This window comes from Amblyomma americanum, chromosome 1, assembly GCF_052857255.1.
Source record: "Amblyomma americanum isolate KBUSLIRL-KWMA chromosome 1, ASM5285725v1, whole genome shotgun sequence".
NCBI classification, from domain to species: domain Eukaryota; kingdom Metazoa; phylum Arthropoda; class Arachnida; order Ixodida; family Ixodidae; genus Amblyomma; species Amblyomma americanum.
Window position 1 is genome coordinate 383028675 of NC_135497.1, and position 20923 is coordinate 383049597.

At 49.0% G+C, this 20923-nt stretch overlaps 1 protein-coding gene across 1 annotated transcript in view; it reads right to left on the reverse strand.

Moving 5' to 3' along the window:
* The window catches only part of LOC144122882 (uncharacterized), a 63539-nt gene extending 43056 nt beyond the window's left edge, over nt 1-20483 (reverse strand). Inside the window, exons 1-5 of the mRNA XM_077655855.1 lie at nt 20156-20483; nt 14561-14704; nt 14211-14453; nt 8801-8957; nt 7837-8015 (exon numbers count right to left, since the gene is read on the reverse strand). Coding sequence (XP_077511981.1) covers nt 7837-8015; nt 8801-8957; nt 14211-14453; nt 14561-14704; nt 20156-20329 — 897 coding nt within the window. The 5' untranslated portion in view covers nt 20330-20483. The remainder of the gene's footprint in view (nt 1-7836; nt 8016-8800; nt 8958-14210; nt 14454-14560; nt 14705-20155) is intronic.
* Between the last annotated feature and the right edge of the window lie 440 nt (nt 20484-20923).

Genomic DNA, 20923 nt, shown 5'->3' on the forward strand with positions numbered 1-20923 from the left:
TGAGACAGTGGACACGGGTACAAGCAATGCTACAGTGGAGAGATTGCCATACGGCAGATCAGCTGGTGTGGACAGTGTCTGCGTCCTTTACCGTGAACAGAGCACGGAAACACGTCAAAAGTTTGCGACGCACGCCAAATCACGGCACGATCTTGGCGTGCCTTTGCCTATGCAGCCCGAGGGACTGGCGTCCAGCGTAAAGACGCTACAGCAGTTGAGCACGCAAAGCATGAAGGCCTCAGAAAACAGGGCTCTGTCAATAGTGAAGGCGCGTGGCCTGAGTGCGCTGACCGCCAACGAGGGTCGTAAGTTGGATAGACAGCAGCGCAAACGGAATGTCACTGCGCTGACCGCCTGTGCCGCACCGATCCTGTGCCGCACCGATATTCAGTCGTAGACGGCGGGTGCGAGTGTTCGACCCGGGAGGACGCCGCTGAATCATAGGCTGCGTTAGCCATGCCCACTCCACTTTTAACAGGCCTCGCCATGTCCCAACAAGGACCCGTGCGCAGGTATGCAACACGGATATAGCTTGGTAGCACGTCTCGAGATGAAACAAAAGGCTCGAGTAAGCGCGGATGCAGTAGGTGGGTGTGGGGGATCCAGAGTTGGCAGGACTCAGTGTTCAGGGACTACAGACATGGACATGACCGAATGTTCTTGGGCTGCAGTTATGCTGATTTTACCTTTTGTGCGTCAGTGATTACGGACAGTGTGATATAAACTGCTCGGAACTGTCCTTGTTTGCATATTACAGATGTTTGAGTGCACCGAGAATTATGTGCTGTCTTAGTTCAAGATTGAGAGTATTCGTCATTGACACTGTCATTAGCATTGTCATTAGCATTGTCCTCGGGATGGGTGTGAGTGTGTGACGAAGGGTCGCAGCATGCGGGCTCGCAGGCTCCGGTTGCTTGCTCGTGCAGAGGTACTCAACCGCCACTTGCCGAACCCTTTTTGTTGTTTGTTGCCTCGGCTCATCTCTGAATAGATTAGCCGAGTCTTGGGTGGAAGGTGTAGGGTTCGGCGCGCTGTCGCATCTTTTTGTACATGTGTTGCGAATATTCCGCGAGAGGGCAGTGACCTAGGCTGCGCGTCCGGTTTTGTTTCATTTAGTTTTGCTTTGGTGCACGCCGTTAGAAGGGGACTCATGCCTTTTTGGTTAGTCTCCCCATTCGTCGTTGCGGTTTCCTTCGCCGCTCCGGACGGCGGGGCTATCTACCGGCCTCGACCTTGGACCCCTGTCCCCTGGGCGAAGGATTGCAAGACCACCTAGGGAGGAACTCGGGGGTAAGGAAAAACGCTGACATCAGTTCTGAGCTTTCCTATTCGTCAAAACTGATGAGTCGCAGTTAGCAGTTTATTGTTATGTGTGGAAAGGGGCGCCGGCATCTTCGGGGTGTACCCGCGAAGGGAGTGGCGCCCGAGGGCTTTTTTCTCTAGCTTCTAGCTGGGAGGCGCTCGGTCTGGCCGAGTGCGGAGGGAGCGAGTGACCGTTGAGAGCTGGTGCAAGGCGCGCCAGTTTGATTTTTGGGACGCGGGGTCCCTCGCCTCTGTGCAGGCAGTCGGCTAGGCCGGCCGCGGATAGTTGTGGCCGTATACTGACTTTTGTTTGTACCCATCTGTAAATAGCCTGTATAAAGGTTCGTTTCTCACTAGATCGCTTCGCCTGCAAGTCATATCACCGAGAAGCCTTCAAGCGGTGCATCCAGTTTCTGGAAATCACCGGACCAACACCACCGGCAAACTTTTACTCACAGTGAGGTCAGAATGTAGCGACAGCCAGAGTTGGAGGCTGGCAGTGGGCCGACAGTATCTATTACGAGACGCCGAAAGGGCTCTGTAATTATGGGAACTAGTGTCATGGGTGCTTTTTATTTATCCGTCGACTTTCCGACCCGCTGGCAGGTGTCGCAAAATCTAACAAGCTGTTCCACATCTTTCCAGCAGGGAGGCCAGTAATATTTTAGGGCTAATATAGGTTTTGTTTTCTTTATGCCCAGGTGGCCCGCCCATGCATTTCCGTGCGCGAGCTCTAGAAGCTGCCGCCGGTACTTCTCAGGCACTAGGAGTGGTTCATATGCGCGTCCCTTTGAGTCGCAGTATTTCTGGTACTGAAGGCCTGATTTCTCATGAAAGCTGATGTTCTTTCTGGCGACTCCCTCGCTCACCTTATTGCTTAGAGCTCTTAACGATGGGTCGCTTTTCTGCTCTGCAATAAGTGCTTTCCTGTCAACCTTAGTCAACTCCTCCCAACAAGTCGAAGCAGGTGTTAATGTCGAGCCCTTCGCGATGGTTCCTGTTGCCCCATTCTCTACGGAATCGGCAGTTCCTTGGATTTCATGAGCTACCGCTTGTTCGGGAACACCTTCATGGTCATGCTCATGCGGTTTAGACGGACAAGTTTTCCTGCAAGGATCCCCCGGCTGGTCGGGAGAATGGTTCGGTGCCTGCTCATTTATCGGAGCGTAGTTGAGTTTCTTTGCGAGCTCTAGCGCTCGAGAACGGGTTAGCGCATTGCAAGCCAAGCCAGAGGTGAAAGAGAGACCTTTCTCTTTCAGCAGCTGCTCAGATTTGTTCGAAAACAGGTAGGGCAAGTGTGTCGGCAAGTTTGCGCTAACTGCCGCTTCTGTGTGAAGCCGGCCAAAAGTCCCCTCTAGAGTCACCATCGCTATAGGCAAACATGCACTCTGTTCTTCGGCGACCTGCTTAATCCAGGCGCATTCGCCGATGTAGTCCGTGGAGGAAACACAGGACGGGTGAGCAACATCCATGGTAGCGGCTGAATCCCGCGGTGCCCTGAATTTTTGCCATTTATCACTACGTCCCGCACGTATGGCTCCAGCAATTTAAAGTTTTCCTCCGACTCTCGCATGCACGCGAACGCCATCTTTTGCTGTTTGCAGTTCACTGAGATGTGACCCTCCTTGTTGCAATTATAGCAGACAATGGGCTTTCGCGCTTCAAACGCGCGAGCTCTAGGTGCCTGCTGTTCCGCCGGATCGGGAGATTTGGGTGACTCCATCTTGTTTTCGCTACTTCCTCCTTTTGATCCCGCTTCCTCTGTTCAGTGATCCCGGCGTGCTGGTGGCACCCTTCGGTCGGGGATTCTCTTTAAATAGGTTTCTTCTTTTCCTAACCTGTTATCGTACCCTGCCTGGCTTTGGAGGTGTCGGCAAACGTAATACTCGTCTGTGAGCTGTGCCGCTTTGTCTAGGTCTATATCTGTTAGCCTATCTTGCAGCCATATCCAGAGTTCTTCTGGAATCGCGCTATAGTACTGCTTTGGTGCGATGCACTCCAGTACCTTGTCATGGCTTCCGTGCACCTCAGCGATGTTAAGCCACTCGTTTAAGTTGACTTTAAGCCGGTACGCGAAGTCAGTAAGCGACTCTCCGCCTTTCTTTGCCTGCCTGAATCGCTGCCTAAAGGCTTCAGCTCAAAGCCGGTACTTTCTAATCAGTGCGCTCCTTAACTTCTCGCAGTCATCACACTTTTCCCGTGAGAGGCGAGCCACCACTTCGGCCGCCTCGCATGGAAGGAGAGGAAGTAACTTCTCCCACCAAGCGCTCTTGTCGATGTGCACCTTCCCGCATACACGTTCGAAATTTACCAAAAAGAGTGCAATATCGCCTCCCACGCGGTATGGTGAGACGAGATCCTGCAATCTCTGCCTCCCTTGATCCTCTACCGAAGCTACAGGGCTAAGACGCGCCATATTCCCTCCGTTCGACGCGATTTCGAGCTCCTTCATTTTTCGAGCATGTTCATGGACCTCCCGTCTCTCTTGAGCCAACCGAAGCTCTTCTTTTTTTTTCTGCTCGCACAACTCCCGTCTTTTCTGCTCTTCTTTGCGTCCAACAATCGTTTCCCAAGCCTCGCCGACCTCCTCAGTAGTCACCTCCTCCTGCCGCATAACCTCGAGAATTTCTTATTTTCTTTTCGCAGAACGTAGCGAAATACCCAGCTCCTGGCAAATTTCGAGCAGCTCCTGCACTTTTAACTTCACCATCGTGAGTTCCACCATGCGTTAGCAAGCCCACTAAACAAAAGCCCTAGCTTGAAGTGGACAAAACAGTTTCCCTTAATCAATTTCCCAGACAACAGGAATCCGCACCTAGCATCAGCCTGTGCTAGTACGGTCTGGCGAAATGAACGGAAAACATTGGGCACTCACCCTGCCAAGGTATAGCTGACGCCTGTCAGTCCCGTAGCTGCCGAGGTCTGTTGGAGCCGGTAACTTCACGTGGACGTCCCACAGCTGCCATCCAGTTGTTGGAATTCAGGTAGCAGCATCCCACCGCTGCCACCAGTTGTTGGGATTCAGGTAGCGTGACTGGGCCGGAGAAGAGACGAGGACGGTTGGAGGAAGAAAACTTGGAAAACTTTATACAAGGACTATTTACATAATGTACAAGTAGGGCAATTGAGAGTGCTTCTCAGTAAAGAGAGCTTCTTAGCAGTCGGGAGTCTCTGGTATCTGTCAAGAGGGGGGCTCTTCTCTGGTACCAAACCAGCAGCTCGAAATACTCTGGGGAATACAGTTCGATGAATGATGTCCAATCACACGATGACACTGATGGTACCGCCCACGGCAGGGCAGTCCTGATGTTTCCTCGCAGCTCGGTCGAGGGAAAGGGAACAGGACCTGGTCACGTTGTCCACACGGCCTCCAGGTGGGCGCGCACGCGTGTCCGGACCGCGCCCATGTTGACCCTGAAGGCGCCTGCATGACACAGGAATGCAGGCTGTCTCACAGCAGGGGTTGAACGATGTTGTACTGGTGACCGGAACGCGGAAGCGCTGTCGAAGGTGCGGCACTCGGGCAATTGTTCAACCCCAGCGTGACCGAAGGGGACCACACTGATACTGCACTTCGTCATCTGAAGACCGGAACGAATACGCTTATGGTCGTCGCTGCTTCCGGCATTGTTGTTCAAACACGTGGGGACACTTGTCGTCGTTGCTTCCGCATTCCTGCAGCCACGTCTCCCCCAGATGGCTCACCCACCCCCGCGGTGGTCCCCAGGGAATTCTCCCCATGCCCAACTTCGCCGAACTCCACAGCAGGAAGGAAGCGCGAGCACAACAGCCGCAAGCAGGGGAGGCCAGGACGGGACGGGTCCCTTTGTTGGCGACTTCCGACCCCACTGGAGCGCCTTCCTTGCGAACACAAGACCAACGAGTTGCGGAAAGGTCAACGAACTCCACAAGGGGTATATGGAATATTTTGTTTTCTCCTAATTATGGATAGTTTTACGTCATTTTCAAGTATGTTAACAAGAGGACGGCTCTGCCTGGTGATCTGCTGAAAAAAATAGGTTTTGAAGCGAGTGGTCAAGAGACAAGCACTGACCTGACGTCTTAATGGCATTGGCAAGTGCTACCCGTGCCAACGACACCATGCTCCAACAGCAGACGTTTATAGATTTCTTCTAAGAACAATAAGCACCAATAGAGTACAGTCGACGATCGAAAATTCGGACACCTGATTTTTCGGACATGCTTGATTATTCGGGCTTTTTCGCGGCATCGCGTCATGGCCCCTAGAGCCAATATATAAGAGCGCTTGAAATTTCGGACGCACTGGAACTGACTGCTCGATTTTTCGTACCTTGTTCGCACTCGCCGCCAGTACCCAAGCCGCCATATACCGTATTTACTCGCGTAATGAATCCACTTTTCTTCCAGAAAAGTTGACATCAGTCTGGGAGAGGGTTCATTACGCGGTAAAAAAAAAGTTTCCAACAGATTTTTTTTGTAAGGGTCGAGATTTCATTATCTCCGTCCGTCCCTCCAGTCATCAACAAACGCACGCAGTCGGGTTTGTGTTCGTGCCGCTGCTGTCAAATGATGGTTCACTTTGACGCGATCCAGCAATATTGTGGCAGCCGGCGGGGCCGGCCATTCGCGTCGAGATAATGCACATATGCTGAACACCGGCCCTGAATGTCAGGCACGCGTTTTGTACGCGAGGTTAAAAAAACACACAGGACGGTGACGAATGCGTTATGCGAATGGCTATGCCTTAGATTACAGCATACAACGTCTTGGCGCTCTGCGCCGCGCTCTCCTCTCCAGTCACCCCTCTGGCAGGTGTTATCGGCGGCAAGCAGCATCTTGGCGTGCAGCCCCCCCCCCCCCCCCCCCCGTTTTTTTTTCGGGAAGGAGCTCTGAAAAGATGAACAAGTGATGTTATCGGCAGCCGGGACCATCTTGGCGCGCTGCCAAGGTCTGCGCTGTGGACGGTGCGAAAACTGAGGAACCAGCTACAAAAAGCAAAAGGCTGAAAAAAAAAGTAAATTCTCACCAACAAAACTGGGGAGGGCAGGGGTCATTATGCGATTGGGTTCATTACGCGAGTAAATACGATAATTAGTACAGTGAAACCTCATTAATTAAAACTGCGGGAGAGATCGAAAACGATCAAACAGAACTAAATTCAAGCTTAAAGGAAGCCTTTTAACTTCAGATGCTGAAATTCTGCGCGAGTGAGTCGGTACATTGCGCCCGCATGGTTTTGAACTCGTACTGTTTTTGAATGTCTTCCGCCGCACGAACTTGAACTGTAGTGAGAGTTCGCGGGACTCCTCTGTGCTCTCTTTCGTCCTGGATACGGAAAGAGGTAGCAGCGAAGCGCGTCGGAGGCGTACGGCTCCACGGAAACGGCGAGCGCGGGAGGAAATGGTGGTGCATTTCAAAGCGAGGTCAGCGTACCCAAGGCAAAACGCACCGCAACCCTGACTTTAATATCGTAAAACCGTAAACAAGTGGCGTTTCGATGACAGGCAAGACGCCCCTCGTTATACGCAAGCAACCGCTGAGTGCATATCGCCGGATACGATGCCGATTTCGGCTCTAGTCGCTAGGCCTAATGACGAAGGCCAACGCTGACGGAGCGCTAGCTTTGGCTGTTTCTCGGTTCTTATTGTTTCGCCATCTTCGCGTTCTCGTTCCAGCCCCATCTTACTGCGGACGCAGCGCAGTTCCGGCAGCGGCGTGTTCGCTTTCCCATTTAGACTTTATCCCAACCCGTGCGTTCATCGGCGACATGCCGCGGGCAGCACAACCAGGCCGAGCTGATGAAAGCGGTCGCCGTCCTCGTCCGTGCGCATGTCGCGCGGCGAAATTTAGTCATGAGGAGCTTTAGGATGTGAGCAATACAACTGATGCCTTCCTCCGGCATATTGGTAATAAGTTCGTGATTTTTTTCGGTGAAATTTGATTTTCCGTACGGGACGTTTTTTCGGTCGTTTTCGCGATCCCTAGAGAGTCCGAAAAATCGGTCGTCGACTGTATTTAATGCTCTGCGTCGCAAGAGAAGGGCTGATGGTTATTTTCGCTGACAAAAAGACTCCCCCCCCCCCCCCCGCCCCCCTTAAAAAAAAGTCCGAATAGCAGAATTATTTTTGGAAAAACAAGATTGATACCCGATTTAAAACTCAGGAAATAGCGCCTGGCTTTTACCTCCCGAATTCTGAAAAAAAAGCGAAACCTGGAAACAAAGTGCCGTAAATATATTGCGCTGACACGATTTGGGTTGGTAAGCATTTTTGGATCATAGAGGACGTTTAAGTCGCAGTGCGTAGCAAAAATAACGATTTTTTGAGAACATTGCTTCTTAGATTCTAATTTTATTCTAGATTCTAGATTTTATTGCTGCAGGTTTCACAACTATTCAAGAACCAGTCCATAAAAATGAGTTGTGAAAAGTGTAGTAGAAAAAGAGAGATTCGAACTACTTAAAGCGTTGAAGTGTTCGTTGAACGCTCCAAGGACCACGCGTGCCAAGCTAACGCGAATCTCAGGAGCAGCACGCAGCATCGTGGGCATCACCTCGTGGTTCACCAGCTGGTCGTCGGCGACGTTGGTGTCGATGAGGAAGTCCAACACCCACGAGTTGGCGTACTTCGGGTTGGCGAGCTTGGGAATCGTCTCGATGTCCGCGCCATGTCGCGCTCCTTGTTGCGCGGATGACAACTTTTGGATAAGACGCATGGTGGTCTCGTCGCTGCCTGCGAGTGTCCATGTAACAGCCATTGACCACAAACGTATACAGTGGGCAGAAGGAAAAAAAACAAAACATTAGCGTATAAACTCACAAGAAGCAAAAAACAAAAAAAAAACATTTACGTTTCGGCGCCCCTACGTGTGCGTCGTCCACAGTGAAGTGATCTGCACAGTCTTGGGCAACAGTGAGAGAGCCCTACCCCGCGTGTTCCGAATCTTGCCGCTCTGCATGGGGGCGCCAAAGCCCTCCTGCTGTCGAGACCGGCTCTCACTGTTGCCCTAGACTGCACTAGTTGATGCTTTTATGGGGACAGTGTTTCGTAAGCTTTGTGATTTTCCCTAGTCAGAAGGGTTTCCGTCGAAATCTGGATTACCAGGAAACAGACATTTATTCCGGAGGGACACGCTTTTGTGGAGCACAGGGCAAGAAGTCGAGCACATACGCAACGGTCGATTGCGATTTTGTTGCAGTTGAAGTCTTTTCCGCGTGTGCTACTGGTTACCATAGCAGCTATGGGAAGTAAATGATATGCCTAGAGACGCGTGGGCCCGCACCGTCTAGTTAAAGCGTCCGAACGTGGCGATTTTTGGCCTGCTGCCTATTTTTCTCGCGGTACTAATATTTTGAAGCTTGTTACACTTTAACGCGAATTTGTGCGTAATCCTGCACTGATTTCTGTCGTCAAAGTGCACAGTTTGTACAGCAGAATGCCGTGCTTCCTTGAAATTTCCGACCGCGAACGGTGTTGTTCCCCTGGAGTCCACACTGGCAAAAGAAATGGGCACGCACTCGCAGACAGCGCGGGGCTGGGCACGTTCCCGGCGGGTGTCGTGGCCGGCTCGCGGTCTCCGAACCGCCTCGGCCACAAGATGTCCTGCAGAAGGCGTCGCCGCAACGACGACAGCCCCACCGTCGCCTTTTCGAACAGCGCCCGCTGCTGGAACACCTGCATCGGCGTTAACGAGATGGACTTCAGTAGAACCGAAAACTGGGCAAGTTGGTGAACGTTTAACATTTTGAACAGCCCGAAAAACGAGGACTAAGGAAGAAACACGTCCATGGAAGTCCATGGATGTGTTTTTTTTTTCATGGACAACCACACGACAATGTCAGACTGGCTGAACGTGTTCAACCTGTGGCTGCGCTGAACGCTTGGGACAGCGAAGCAAAATTCCAGAATGTTTTCTTAGCGAGAACATGGTTTGAAAGCCATGAGCTTTCCATGACAACCTGGGATCCTTTGAAGAAATAGCTATGGGGACGTCCAACAGCGTCGTTTGGTAAGAAAGAGGAGGTTGTGCAGCAGTAACGAATTCAACATCCCAATGAGACCGTGACTGTGTATCTCTACGAAATGAAACGTTTTTTCGAGACGCATATCCCCGTATGAGCGAAGAGAAGAAGCTAGGATTTTAAATGCGAGGTGTTAAGGAGCCCCCTTTTGCCGCTTTAGTCCATAGTCGGGATTAACGTTCCGGATTATCGATTTCGAGGCATGGGCCGCCGCTGTTGCTCAGTGGTTATGGCGCTCGGCTGCTGACCCGAAAGACGCGGGTTTGATCCCGGCCGCGGCGGTCGAATTTCTATGAAGGCGAAATTCTTCAGGCCCATGTGCTGTGCTTTGTCAGTGCATGTTAAAGAACCCCAGATGGTCGAAATTCCCGGAGCCCTTCATTACGGCGTCCCTCATAGCCTGAATCGCTTTGGGACGTTAAACCCCCATAAACCATAAACCATTTCTAGGCATGTTTACGAACAATCGAATACCGTGCATTTTTGATGACCAATTGTCCTCTGGACGTTTGCATCTAGCTCAGAATTATATGGCAAGTACTGCTGCCATATAATTTCGCAAGCACTATTGCATATTTCGCAAGCATATTTCGCAAGTACTGTTGCAGTACTTGCGAAATATGCTTGTACACGCACGCGCGACATGTTTCTTGGCCATCCGCTCGAATAAAGATGAACAGTCACGGACAAAAGTTTGCGGGATGTGGATTCGTGAAAAAGTTTTACCTCTGCATTACCTGGATAGCCTGTCAGCTAGTATTTGTTCCAGCCGATGCAGCACGCCTGTCTGCTCATGGTTCTGTGCTTTTCGTTTATTTGCGATGAGCGGCCGCGCAGAAACAAACTTTTTGGCCACAAATCCGCATTTCGCAAACTTTCGTCCATGACTGTAGAATGTGGGATGGCAGGTTATCGGGATGGCATCAGCAATAGTTGCGATTTCGTGCACTACATACTAGAGATTGGTACGGCACATTTGAATGTCAACACTGCCACGGTTACCATAACAACGAACATTAACCATGTATAACGCTGCCCATTCGTCCAGCCACAGAATACACGGATACTATCTCCCACCTTTCTACACATCAGGTAATGCACCACAGCACCTTGACCCACAAGATCATTTTTGTAACCATTCCTTCATAGTCAAACATAGTCTTCAGAGTCTTCCCTCTCTCTCTGCAGTGCCGACATGCATAACGATTTATGTAGATCAGTCAGATGTCAGGAATGTCTTTGATTTGTGGCCCTTATTTAACATTTAAGTGTCTCTAGGGTGCAGCACTTTCCGGCACAATCCGCAAGGCTACTCTCACCTGCAGCTTGCAACAACCTCAACTCAACTTACGCCAAAGAGGTCAGTATACCACGGCTATGGGGAATCATGGACAAGGGCACCATAGCAGGTACAAAGTGAACGGAGTCATCGCGGAGGTGGCGCCAGTAGTATAAGGAGAAGGAACGATTACCTTGACATCGAACATGTTGGCAATTGCTCTGCCTGTTGTGCGCAGTCTGAACGAAATATAGCTTCAACCACTGCCCTATAGAAGCCCAGTGTACTACAGAAATGTCAAAAAGGAGCCCTGGTACCGCGCGCGCCTTCCTGCAGATTCAGGGAGCGCACCACACGAGCCACACTGCACAGTGGCAACCAGCGCAGCTGTGTAAGAGTTACGCCAGCATCTATGTCACGCTGCGTCAGGACTTTATGGACTGCGGACTTTTGCAGCTGTCGGGTGCAGTTCAACTCGGACATATCGAACTTGAAGGGGATCGCGAAATAGCTCGATATATCTATAATTCAATACAAAAAATGGCAATAGATAAGCTTATCTATAACCTACAAGCAAGAACACATTTTCACCCACGTTAGTGGCGCGCTTTTTGTAAGTGACGCGCCGTGAAGCGGCCGTCAACGCAGCGCTCGCTATAGACATTACACCGTTTAACATGCTTTGCATCGAAACCTATGCAGACACTGCTTTGGAAGTATCCACGGACTATAATAACATGTATAATACTGTTACCGGTTCATTAAAAAATAGAATAATCAGTAATTAAAATTAAGGAACAGTTGGTTTGCGCACTGCCTTCGGTTGTAAAGAAGGTAGTGCCAGGGCCGCCGCTATAGGCTTTAGTTGGTTTGGATCGCTTCTTAGATGACAGCGATGTGGCTTGGAAAATGAGTACAAGAGACTGAAGGAAACCCTTAAGCATACCCTACGTTCACCTCGTTACGCTGTTTCCAAGTGCTAACGCTACCAGAGATGCCGCGCAGCTGTCCCGCCTCTGCGCGCAGAAAGTGATCGAAGAGCGCCGTTCGATCGAAGAAGCACCACTTGCATGGGCACGTGCGCGCAGTTCGATATATCAAATGGCCGGCGTAATTGCAGCTCAATATACAGGGCGACTTTCCTGTACATTTACAAGGGATTTTCAAGGGGATAACCTGTGTATTCAATATTGCCAATAATTAGAAATATCCGGGTTTAACATATCCGGACTCGACTGTAATACAACCGGCGCTTCCATGTGGCATGAACGGGCCTTTTCCACCCTTATCCCTTTGTCGTCTAGTCACCATTCACGCAGCAGCAGCACTGAAGAGGAATAAAGTGGAAAGAATCGAGGAAGTGACTGCCTGTTGCCGTGCACCCGAGCGCAACTATTTCGCTGTAAAAAAATTTGCACTGTTAAGGGTGCATTTTCATGTCTATAACTCGCACCCTCGTACCCTCCCGAAAGGGGGAAAAGTATGGTTGTCACACTCTCAGAGTAAGCGTCAGATCGTTACAGTTGCACCTTTTTCCCTACTGTTTTACAGTTTTATAGGTTTTGATTGCTTTAAAAGACTGTGGTCGATTTTTTTTTTAGCTTGCACTCTTGGAAGGAAGTTAAACATTCCCTACAAAACTGCCGACGACATGTTTACCTTTTGCACTAGAGTTCTGACCTTCCCAACTAAATTATGATACCCAGATGTGTCTTTTACGGCGTGTCTGAGCCTCTTTGGTGCGGAGTCACATTAGTGGTGTCTGCGTGATGTTCACAGCGTTATTTTTCTGAAAAAAAGATAAAAAAGGCCAACCTCCAGCAAACCTGCTCGCACAGTAACACGATGCTAGTATGTGCCACGTATTTGTGCCAAAGGAACACAAACAGGTGTACGCGCGTCCCTGGAATGAGTCATACAAAGCTACTCAGGTGACTGAGTTGAACATAGAAGACACCATTGCTCCGTACGGTTCTTACTGGCCCATGACGCGCATACTTTCTCCAAGTTTATATATGCCATTTAAGCGAGCGCTGATTTGGGGTGCAATGTTTAGCAGTTTAGCTAAAACATTTCAGTTAATTATCGGATTTTGGATGCACAAATCGCAGTCATAGCTGCACGCATCAAAGCTGCAGCTGTCATTTAATGGAATGCTAGAAAAGCTCACATTATTTTAAACGCACGCTTGACTGAACTGCTGCAGAGTTGTACAAAATACAAGAGAGCACCCCAACACCCTTATTAACTTTTGTACCCTATGAGCCTTTCAAGCGTGCATGGGTGCATAAACGGTGCTAACGGGTTCAGCGCACCATTTTTCAAAAGTCAAGAAGAAATAAGGGTGTGGGAAGGGTGCCGTCTTTTGTGTTACGCCTTTAAGGGCGCGAATTTTTCTTTTTTTTTGCTGTGATAGTGCTGCGAAGGAAAGCTTCTTAGAAAGATTTCTCGGAACCTACGAAGCTAAAATAAAATTAGTCGTGGCCCATGATGCCTTCGCCGAGGTCCATTCCGTCTTGAGTAGTTGCTGTAAATGAAATGGAATAATATTGCCCCCGCATTGAGTTATTGGTCAGTTCGGCCGCGTTCTGCCATCTGCTGACGCCCCGCTCAGCTTTGTGGAGAGTGTTTGTCTGGGTCAGCTTGGTGGTATCCGGGTCACAGCACCGGATCAGGCCGGATTTTTTCAACTTGCGTAGCTTTCATTTGTGCCCGTGTGGCTGTGATCGGGCGGACGCTTATCAGTAATGAAGTCTTTAATTGAAATGTATTGAACGCAAACATTGGAAGTCCGAGGAAGTTGATGAACGCAAACTCGTAACTCAGCATGGTATCGAAGAGTGGGTGTAAAACTCGTTGTGCTGGTACGAGTTAGCACTGTGCTACCGTTCGATTGAGTCAATGAGTAGCTTTTAAATGTGGCATGAAACAAAGGAAATGCTAATTACTAATTCGGTTTCAGGTCAATAAGACAGCAGCTGCATAGTTGATACTAACGATTAATCATTTTCTTCCTCTCTTCCCGTGTTCAGCTATATGATGAACGCAGAGAATGGCTTTTCACAGCAGTGATGAGCGATGTGTTGCACCGATTCTGAAAGGTTGCCTTTCGGCTCAGCTACCTAGCATCGTTGCGCCTGCCTTTCATATGAGAACCACAGCCATGTTTGAGAATAGCAGGCCTCGTGCACAGATTTCTTTTTACGAGAGATAATGTATGATGCAAACCCTGCTTGCGGCTGCTAAAGATGCTCAACCTAAACCCAAAATGGGAATTATTTTTCCTTTTTCTCCCGGAAAACAAACAAACAAACAAACCAAGGCTCCGAGTGAAGGTTCGCACCATGCAAAAATAACGTTTTCGCTTATAACAACACAAAACTAGGTGAATTGGCTAAGTTCTGTTGCAGAAGAATGGAGAAACGACAAAAAGTGTCCGCATTAGTCGTTTTCGTGTTCATTTTTCTCTCTCGCTATTTTGTAAAGTAGCATTTCCGGTTATCTGCTCGGATTCCAACCAGACTCTACAGCTGACCACGATGCAAGCGCGCACGAGTTCGTTCCCGCTGAAAGTACGACAGCGCGGGGAGCACAGATGAGGCCCGTATTAAGCGCAAGCAGACGCACCTGTACCAGGTCGTTCTGCAGCAGCTGAACCATGTTGTCGGCGATGGCGGCCATGATAAGCACGGCGGCAGTGCCGTTCATCAGGAGCGTGAAGAGCACGGCGCCAGTCAGGCACAAGCACAGAAGCGTGCGCACCCGAGTACCGAACAGCGACACCGCATAGAGCGCCGTGCGGCACAGAAGCGACGTCGCGTCTACGCTGGCCACCATCAGCACCATGGCCAACTCGTGCAGAATCTGCATCTGCCGAAACAGGTAGGACGGAGCTGTGTCACACCAGTGAATGGAAAATATACCGGGCGCATGCACAGCGCTTGCAGCCGAGGTAGTTCCAGAGCCAAGCCACTCACGGGTATCTTGAAGTAGAGCGGATGATCATCGACACTGCGGTCCAGGAAGAGCACGAAGGGCAGCAAAGCGATCACTTGCGGAGACAGCGCGTCCGTGAGCAGCAGCGCCACCAGCAGACATACGCAGTAGGCGCAGCGAGCTTCCTGCGCACCACGGCAGGCTGTTTCGAATGGCGTACCGCCACAGCAAGGATGCGCCTCTGCGCGAGAGGGTGAAGGGTGTTTCTCCATGCCAAAGGCCCTTAAAGGATAACTGAAGAAGTTTTAGAATTCCACGAGTGTAAAGGGGTTGAATGTGCGGAGCTTGCAGGTATAGCGTGCGAAGTCTTCTTGTGATATGATTTCAAGATGGCGGCGTATTCACCGAATAAAGCCGCTTCGGCTTTCACGCTTCTCCACAGTGCACAGCGCTGGGAAGGAGCCGCAGTGATAGCGTCATGAACGACGGCGCTACGTTACCAGTGAAGAAACGTTTGCTTGAAGGAAGAAAAGCAACGGCATTGCAAAAAAGGCGTATTCTTTGAAGCATTTCTAAGAGGAGAACAGCTCATCACAGTCGGCTTGGCTCAACCTCGAAGTTCAAATTGAAGCTGACCAGTATCGATAGACTGCCGCATTCTAACGACAATGAGGTCACTCTCGGCGAAAGCGGAGCTTTTATAACCTATAGAAAACACAAAAGGGAAAAATACAAGTGTCGCCATCACAGGCTGATTTCGCAAGTAAAATGCGTGCGTCGACACCGGATTCAGCGCGTATCGCGGATGCTATGCTGTACCGCCATTCACTTCAGAACGGCGGCAAGCAGTCGTTCTCAGTGTAGACGTCACGAGTTTTAATAGAGCGCCGGGTAAAAATTCTAAATACAACTTTTTCACCGACAAATGCGTCTTTTGCTGCCGGAAAAACATTAACATGTACAGAGAAAACCAAAAAAATAAGTTGTTAGTGAGAACAATCGATTCGATGCAGTTGTCCTCAGTGTCCTTTACGCGAGTTGCCAATTGCCTCAGTATCCGCTTTTTTCACAAAAGTGTGCCCTCTGTGAGTTGCGAACATTCATCTACTGGTTGAAAATAAACGCGCATCGGAGACGCAAGCGCGATATGGTTTCACGAGGGGCCAGCTGCGTCTGCTAAGTGCCGTGTGCTTGACGGCTGCCGCCATCTGTCCCATGTGCCTGTCTCTAACATGAACTGCGCATTAACTGAACGAGTTGCCAATCGCTCCGTAATCCGCTTTTTTCACAAAATGTGGTGCCCTCTGTGAGTTGCGAACATTCATCTACTGGCTGAAAATAAAGGTACATGGGAGACGCAAGCGCGACCTGGTTCCACGAGGGGCCAGCTGCGTCTGCTAAGTGGTGTGTGCTTGACGGCTGCCGCCATCTGTCGCATGTGCCTGTCACTAACATGAACTGTGCATGCGCAGTAGGAGCTGGCGGTTTTATTTTCAGTCAGTGGAGCTGTAGTATAAAAGGCGCGCATGCGCAGAGGGACCCTGTGAAAAAAAAAGGTATTAAAGGGACACTGAGGACTACACTATGAATTTTTTTAGTAAAATCCGATAGTTCGGCATTTCGTGTCTTTGTCGCCGCTTATCCGGCAGCGAAAGGGGATTTTATTCCGAAGAGATTTGGATTCGAAGTTAAATGTCGGGACCCGATAGAGTTTACTGAATACAAGAAGTATAGAAATATGGTGAACTCGCTGGTAAAACAAGCGAAAACTCAGTATTATGAGCAGCTATTTTCAAAAATAAGAACCAATCCCCGAAAAATATGGAATGAAGTTAGAAGCCTAACCAATCAAGAGAAACCGTGTGTAGACTTGCGTATTACAACGCCGAAGGGCGTCTTGTCTGGCTGTGCAGCTGCAATCGCCATGAATAACTACTTTGTTTCTTGCTCCGAATGCGCCGACCTTAACACACACAAAAAAAAATAACTCTGTTACTAGTTGTACTGACTTCGCAAATTCGATCAGGTTAACTCCCGTGACACCTTCCGAAGTGAAACGAATAATTAATACGTTAAAAAACAATACAGCTGCTGGCTATGATGACATTTCATGTGGACCGATAAAATGTGTCGCTGATTTAATATCTATTCCTTTGGCTCATATCATGAATTGTATGTTCGAGATCGGTGTGTTTCCAGACCGCTTAAAGATAGCACGCGTACATCCGATTTTTAAGGGTGGGAACAGCTCTGCTTTGACTAACTACCGACCAATTTCAGTCCTGCCGATCCTGTTCAAGCTTTTTGAACATGCCATCAACGTCAGGATACAAAACTTTTTCGATAAATATCATGTAATCAGTAATATCCGCTACGGATTTCAAAAAAACAAATCTACAGAATCAGCCCTGCTTAAATAAAAAATGAGATAATAACAAATTTTGAACAAAGGCAATATACGCTTGGACTATTTCTAGATCTGCGTAAAGCATTTGATTCTGTGTGTCATAATGTCCTCCTAGTTAAACTGAATAGGTATGGGATCCGCGGAATACCACTAGAATTAATAAAAAGCTATCTGTCAAACCGCTATCAATTTGTCAGTTTTAATAAATATTCATCTCCAGTTCTGCCAGTTAAAAAAGGCGTTCCACAGGGATCTATTCTCGGGCCTTTGCTGTTCATAACATACATAAATGATTTATGCTCTATTCCTAATACCCCGAAACTAATCATGTATGCAGATGACAAAAACGTATTTTTCTCTAGTCATTCACTCCTGGATATTGAACATGCTGTCAATAACTATTTGTTCCACCTGTCTACTTGATTAAACACAAATAAATTATGCTTGAACATTGAGAAAACGAATTACATATTGTTTGCACCTCTAAACAAGCCTAGGAAATCTCCCATAGAAATTCTGTTTGATGGCAAAGAAATAGCTCAAGTCAAGGCTCAAAAATTTTAGGCGTGTGGTTTGAAGAAAGCTTATCGTGGAATTCTCATGTTAACAGCCTCATAGCTGACCTAAGTAAAACAATTGGCTGCCTCTTTAAGATTTGTCCACTCATCCCTCAATGGTTACGAACTGTACTTTATTACTCACTCTTTTACTCCAAGCTTTCCTACTGTGCTTTAGTCTGGGGTACCACTACAAGTCACAGTTACAAAAGATTAATTACCCTGCAAAAAAAAGTTAAGAATATCTGAGCAATATCACGGCCCACCGGAACTACTGCGGACAAGGCCGCTTTTCCTGAAATACAAAATGCTAAAAGCCACTCAAATTTATTATTTCTAATTGCTTCAGTACATAAAAAAAGCGAAGCTTTACAGTGTCCAAAAATCCAATGCAGCTCCAGCATACCCACTCCGTAAGGAAACTTTACGGCCGCCAGAAATAAGAACGAATTATGGACGACAACATATTGAATATCAAACAGCTAACCTTCTAAATAAAATACAGGGATTAACAGATCTGAGTGCTAATGTCTCCAAAAACAGGCTTAGAGCTCTGCTGCTGGAAAATAACTTAGAGCTCACATAATCTGCCAAGTTTCTGTCCCTAATTGCTATTTTTTAGGAGTGCATTTTCATTTGTATCTTGCTGTTGTTTTGTTATTATGATGTTGCAATTTTTGTTGTTCCAAAGCTTGCAACAACCATGTTCAGAATTTTGTTATATTTGCAATCTTTGTACCAAGTACTTTGTGTCGGCATGTAAGAATTATTGTTTGTTGTATACTGTTATTTTTTCGTTACATGATTTATTTACCTTTTTTTCCCCTTCTTATTTCCCCCAGAAGATTTTGGTGTGAAACTTTTTTAAAGCTATGTTTAACGTTTGTGCCAAATTGTATGCGGGGCAAGAGCCATCGTCAGGCGTTTCGCCTTTTGCTCTTGCTCCTCTTTCTACATCAGAATGAAACAAATAAATCAAAATCAAATCAGATCAAAAACATTTTTCCGCCGCTCCCATTCGAACTCGCGACTCTGTGATGAAGAAATAGGAGAACAGTGACGTAAAGTGGCGACAACGGGGACTCCGTGATTGCTGGTGCGAGCGCTGCGCTGCCGCCTAACAGCAGCCTAAATTAAAAACTACTGCCTGTCGGACGTTGAAGACCTCTATCACCCGTCGTCGCTTCGTTTACCTTTTACATCAAGGCTACGATGGATCCCGTTCTCGATGGATCCCGTTCTCGAAGTTCTCGCAAAGAACTACTGTTTACACTTAAGAGACCTCAACTCCACACACCGTGCGATGCTTTTGAAGGCTGAGGCGGTGGGTCTAGCAAGAAAGTCCCAGCGCCGAGGAGTCGGCAGCATCGCTGTTACCGTCGAGCCACCGTCACGACTGACGTGTACGACTGGTACGTGGAGGAATATTTAAAATTTGTAATAATACCCCTTGTCGGGCCGGATATGCAGCCCAGCAGTTTGGTACGTTGACGAAGTGAACAAGCCGAGTGGTGCGTTTGTTAAAGTGGAAGAACGTGGAACAACAGCCATCCACAGCTTTGTTTGCTTGCGGCAGGAGTGTGCCGTTGCACGAACTTCATCAGAGGAGGACTTAGAGATGCACATGGAGGTCCTGTGCTGCTCCGCCCTTGATAATCCAGGCGCGTCAAAAACGAAAACACGTGGGCGCAGGAAGCGCATAGCCGCGAGGCGCCCCAAAACATACAGAAACTCAGATGGCCGCTTGTTGCGCCACCAATTACAGTTTTTCTTTGCCTTCCAACGCTCAAGTTAGCTTTTTTCTGCCTTCCTCGCGTGATGAAAGTGCACTAGTGGTTTCAAAGGAAAACTTATATACTTCAATATTGATCAAACTCGTGCCCTTCATGAACGTTAAGCAGTCTCTGAGATCCGTGGTGTATTCTCCTCTTTCGTCATCACGCTTGTACACACGAGATGGGCCTGTGGCGGTGATAGCTGTATTTTAGTTCTTGCTCTTTTCTACCTTACAAGAGGGCTATTTTTAGTAAAAGCGGTGTTTTTGTGGTTAGGAGCTGGTATTCTATCGCTACAAGCCAACCTCAGTTTCTCCTCTGTATCCCTTTAAGGCCCAGCGTGAATTGGTTGCCGCCTTAGGCGCTAGCTGTCGAGCTATATCGTATGCATTCCGACACGGCTTCCCGCCCCGCTCCCTCTTATTTGTTACTGCTTACCGCGGCAACAGTACAGCGCAGTGAGTAATAGATTCTCACCACGGTGTCGAAACATGACCGTAGTCGCCTGCTTCAAGTTTTTATGCGTTGGGCTTGCAGATGACGATTCTTCAGAGGTCACGCACCGAGGAAACTTAAGCGGACCTTATTCTATAAAGTGAATAGTAATGTAATGTAAGCCAGTAGGCGAGTGACAGTTGCCCACTTATCAAGAAATGTGCTGCAAAAATATACTATCTGCCGTCACGTATACCTGCTTAGCTGTCTCTCATGTCCGATTAGGCTGAGATGCGGTGTTTGCGCGAACTTTCGGAGACTCGGGGAGACAGTGCTTGCCTCATGTGCAGGCGTTTGGAAGTGCGCGCAGTCGTCTTTCCTTGTACATCGTGCAGATATTGGCGAATGTTGTTGTGGCTACAGGAACTAGATCTACGGTGGCAAGCCTGCATGCATACTTACGTTAGTGCCAATGAGGATGATGGGGAAGAGTATGACGGGGGACCACATGCCGAAGAAAGTGACGCTGTCCGCATTGTTGGTGGTGGTGATGGTAATCTCCGGCGGCTGACGCCGGCGCACGGTAGACGGTCGCCCGTCCGCGTTGCGGCGCTCATTAGACGACCCCTGGCTCATCGCCGAGGCCGATGGGGCGGTGCCACAGGGGCTAGCGACGTCTATACGGCGTTTGACGCGAGAGGGGCCAGCGCAGTGCGTTCCCAAAACGTGTGCAAGTGCGCCGTGCGTCCCGGTTGGGCTTTTGGACCTGAGGCGAACGCGTCCGGGCGAAGCAGCGCGCTGGCTCACTGGCACGCGCTCCCGATGGGCGGAGACCACATCTTCTTCGTCCTCGCCGGCCACTTAGTCGCTCATGCCAACAACGGGGCGTGGACCAGATGGCCCGACGGGGTCAGAAAATATGTAGCATCGCTAATAAAAACTTGGAGGACGCTTAAGCTTCGCTTTTAAGAGTAGCACGCGACAGCCCTATCGGGCCGCCGCCACTTATCAGCAGCCGCACGCGGGGAAGGGGGGAGTGTGGTGCCAGTTTCGCGCGTTAACCGAGCAGCTGTGCAAAGCCCCCCCCCCCCCCCCCCCCCCCCCCCCTGGTGCTCCTGGGATTTTTCAGGCAGGAACGAGCCTTAGAATCTGGAAACGGCGACGACGACGCTGGTTTTTCTTGCCTCACGAGCTCCTTATGCTCTCGCGTTAAAAAAAAAAAATCTGCAT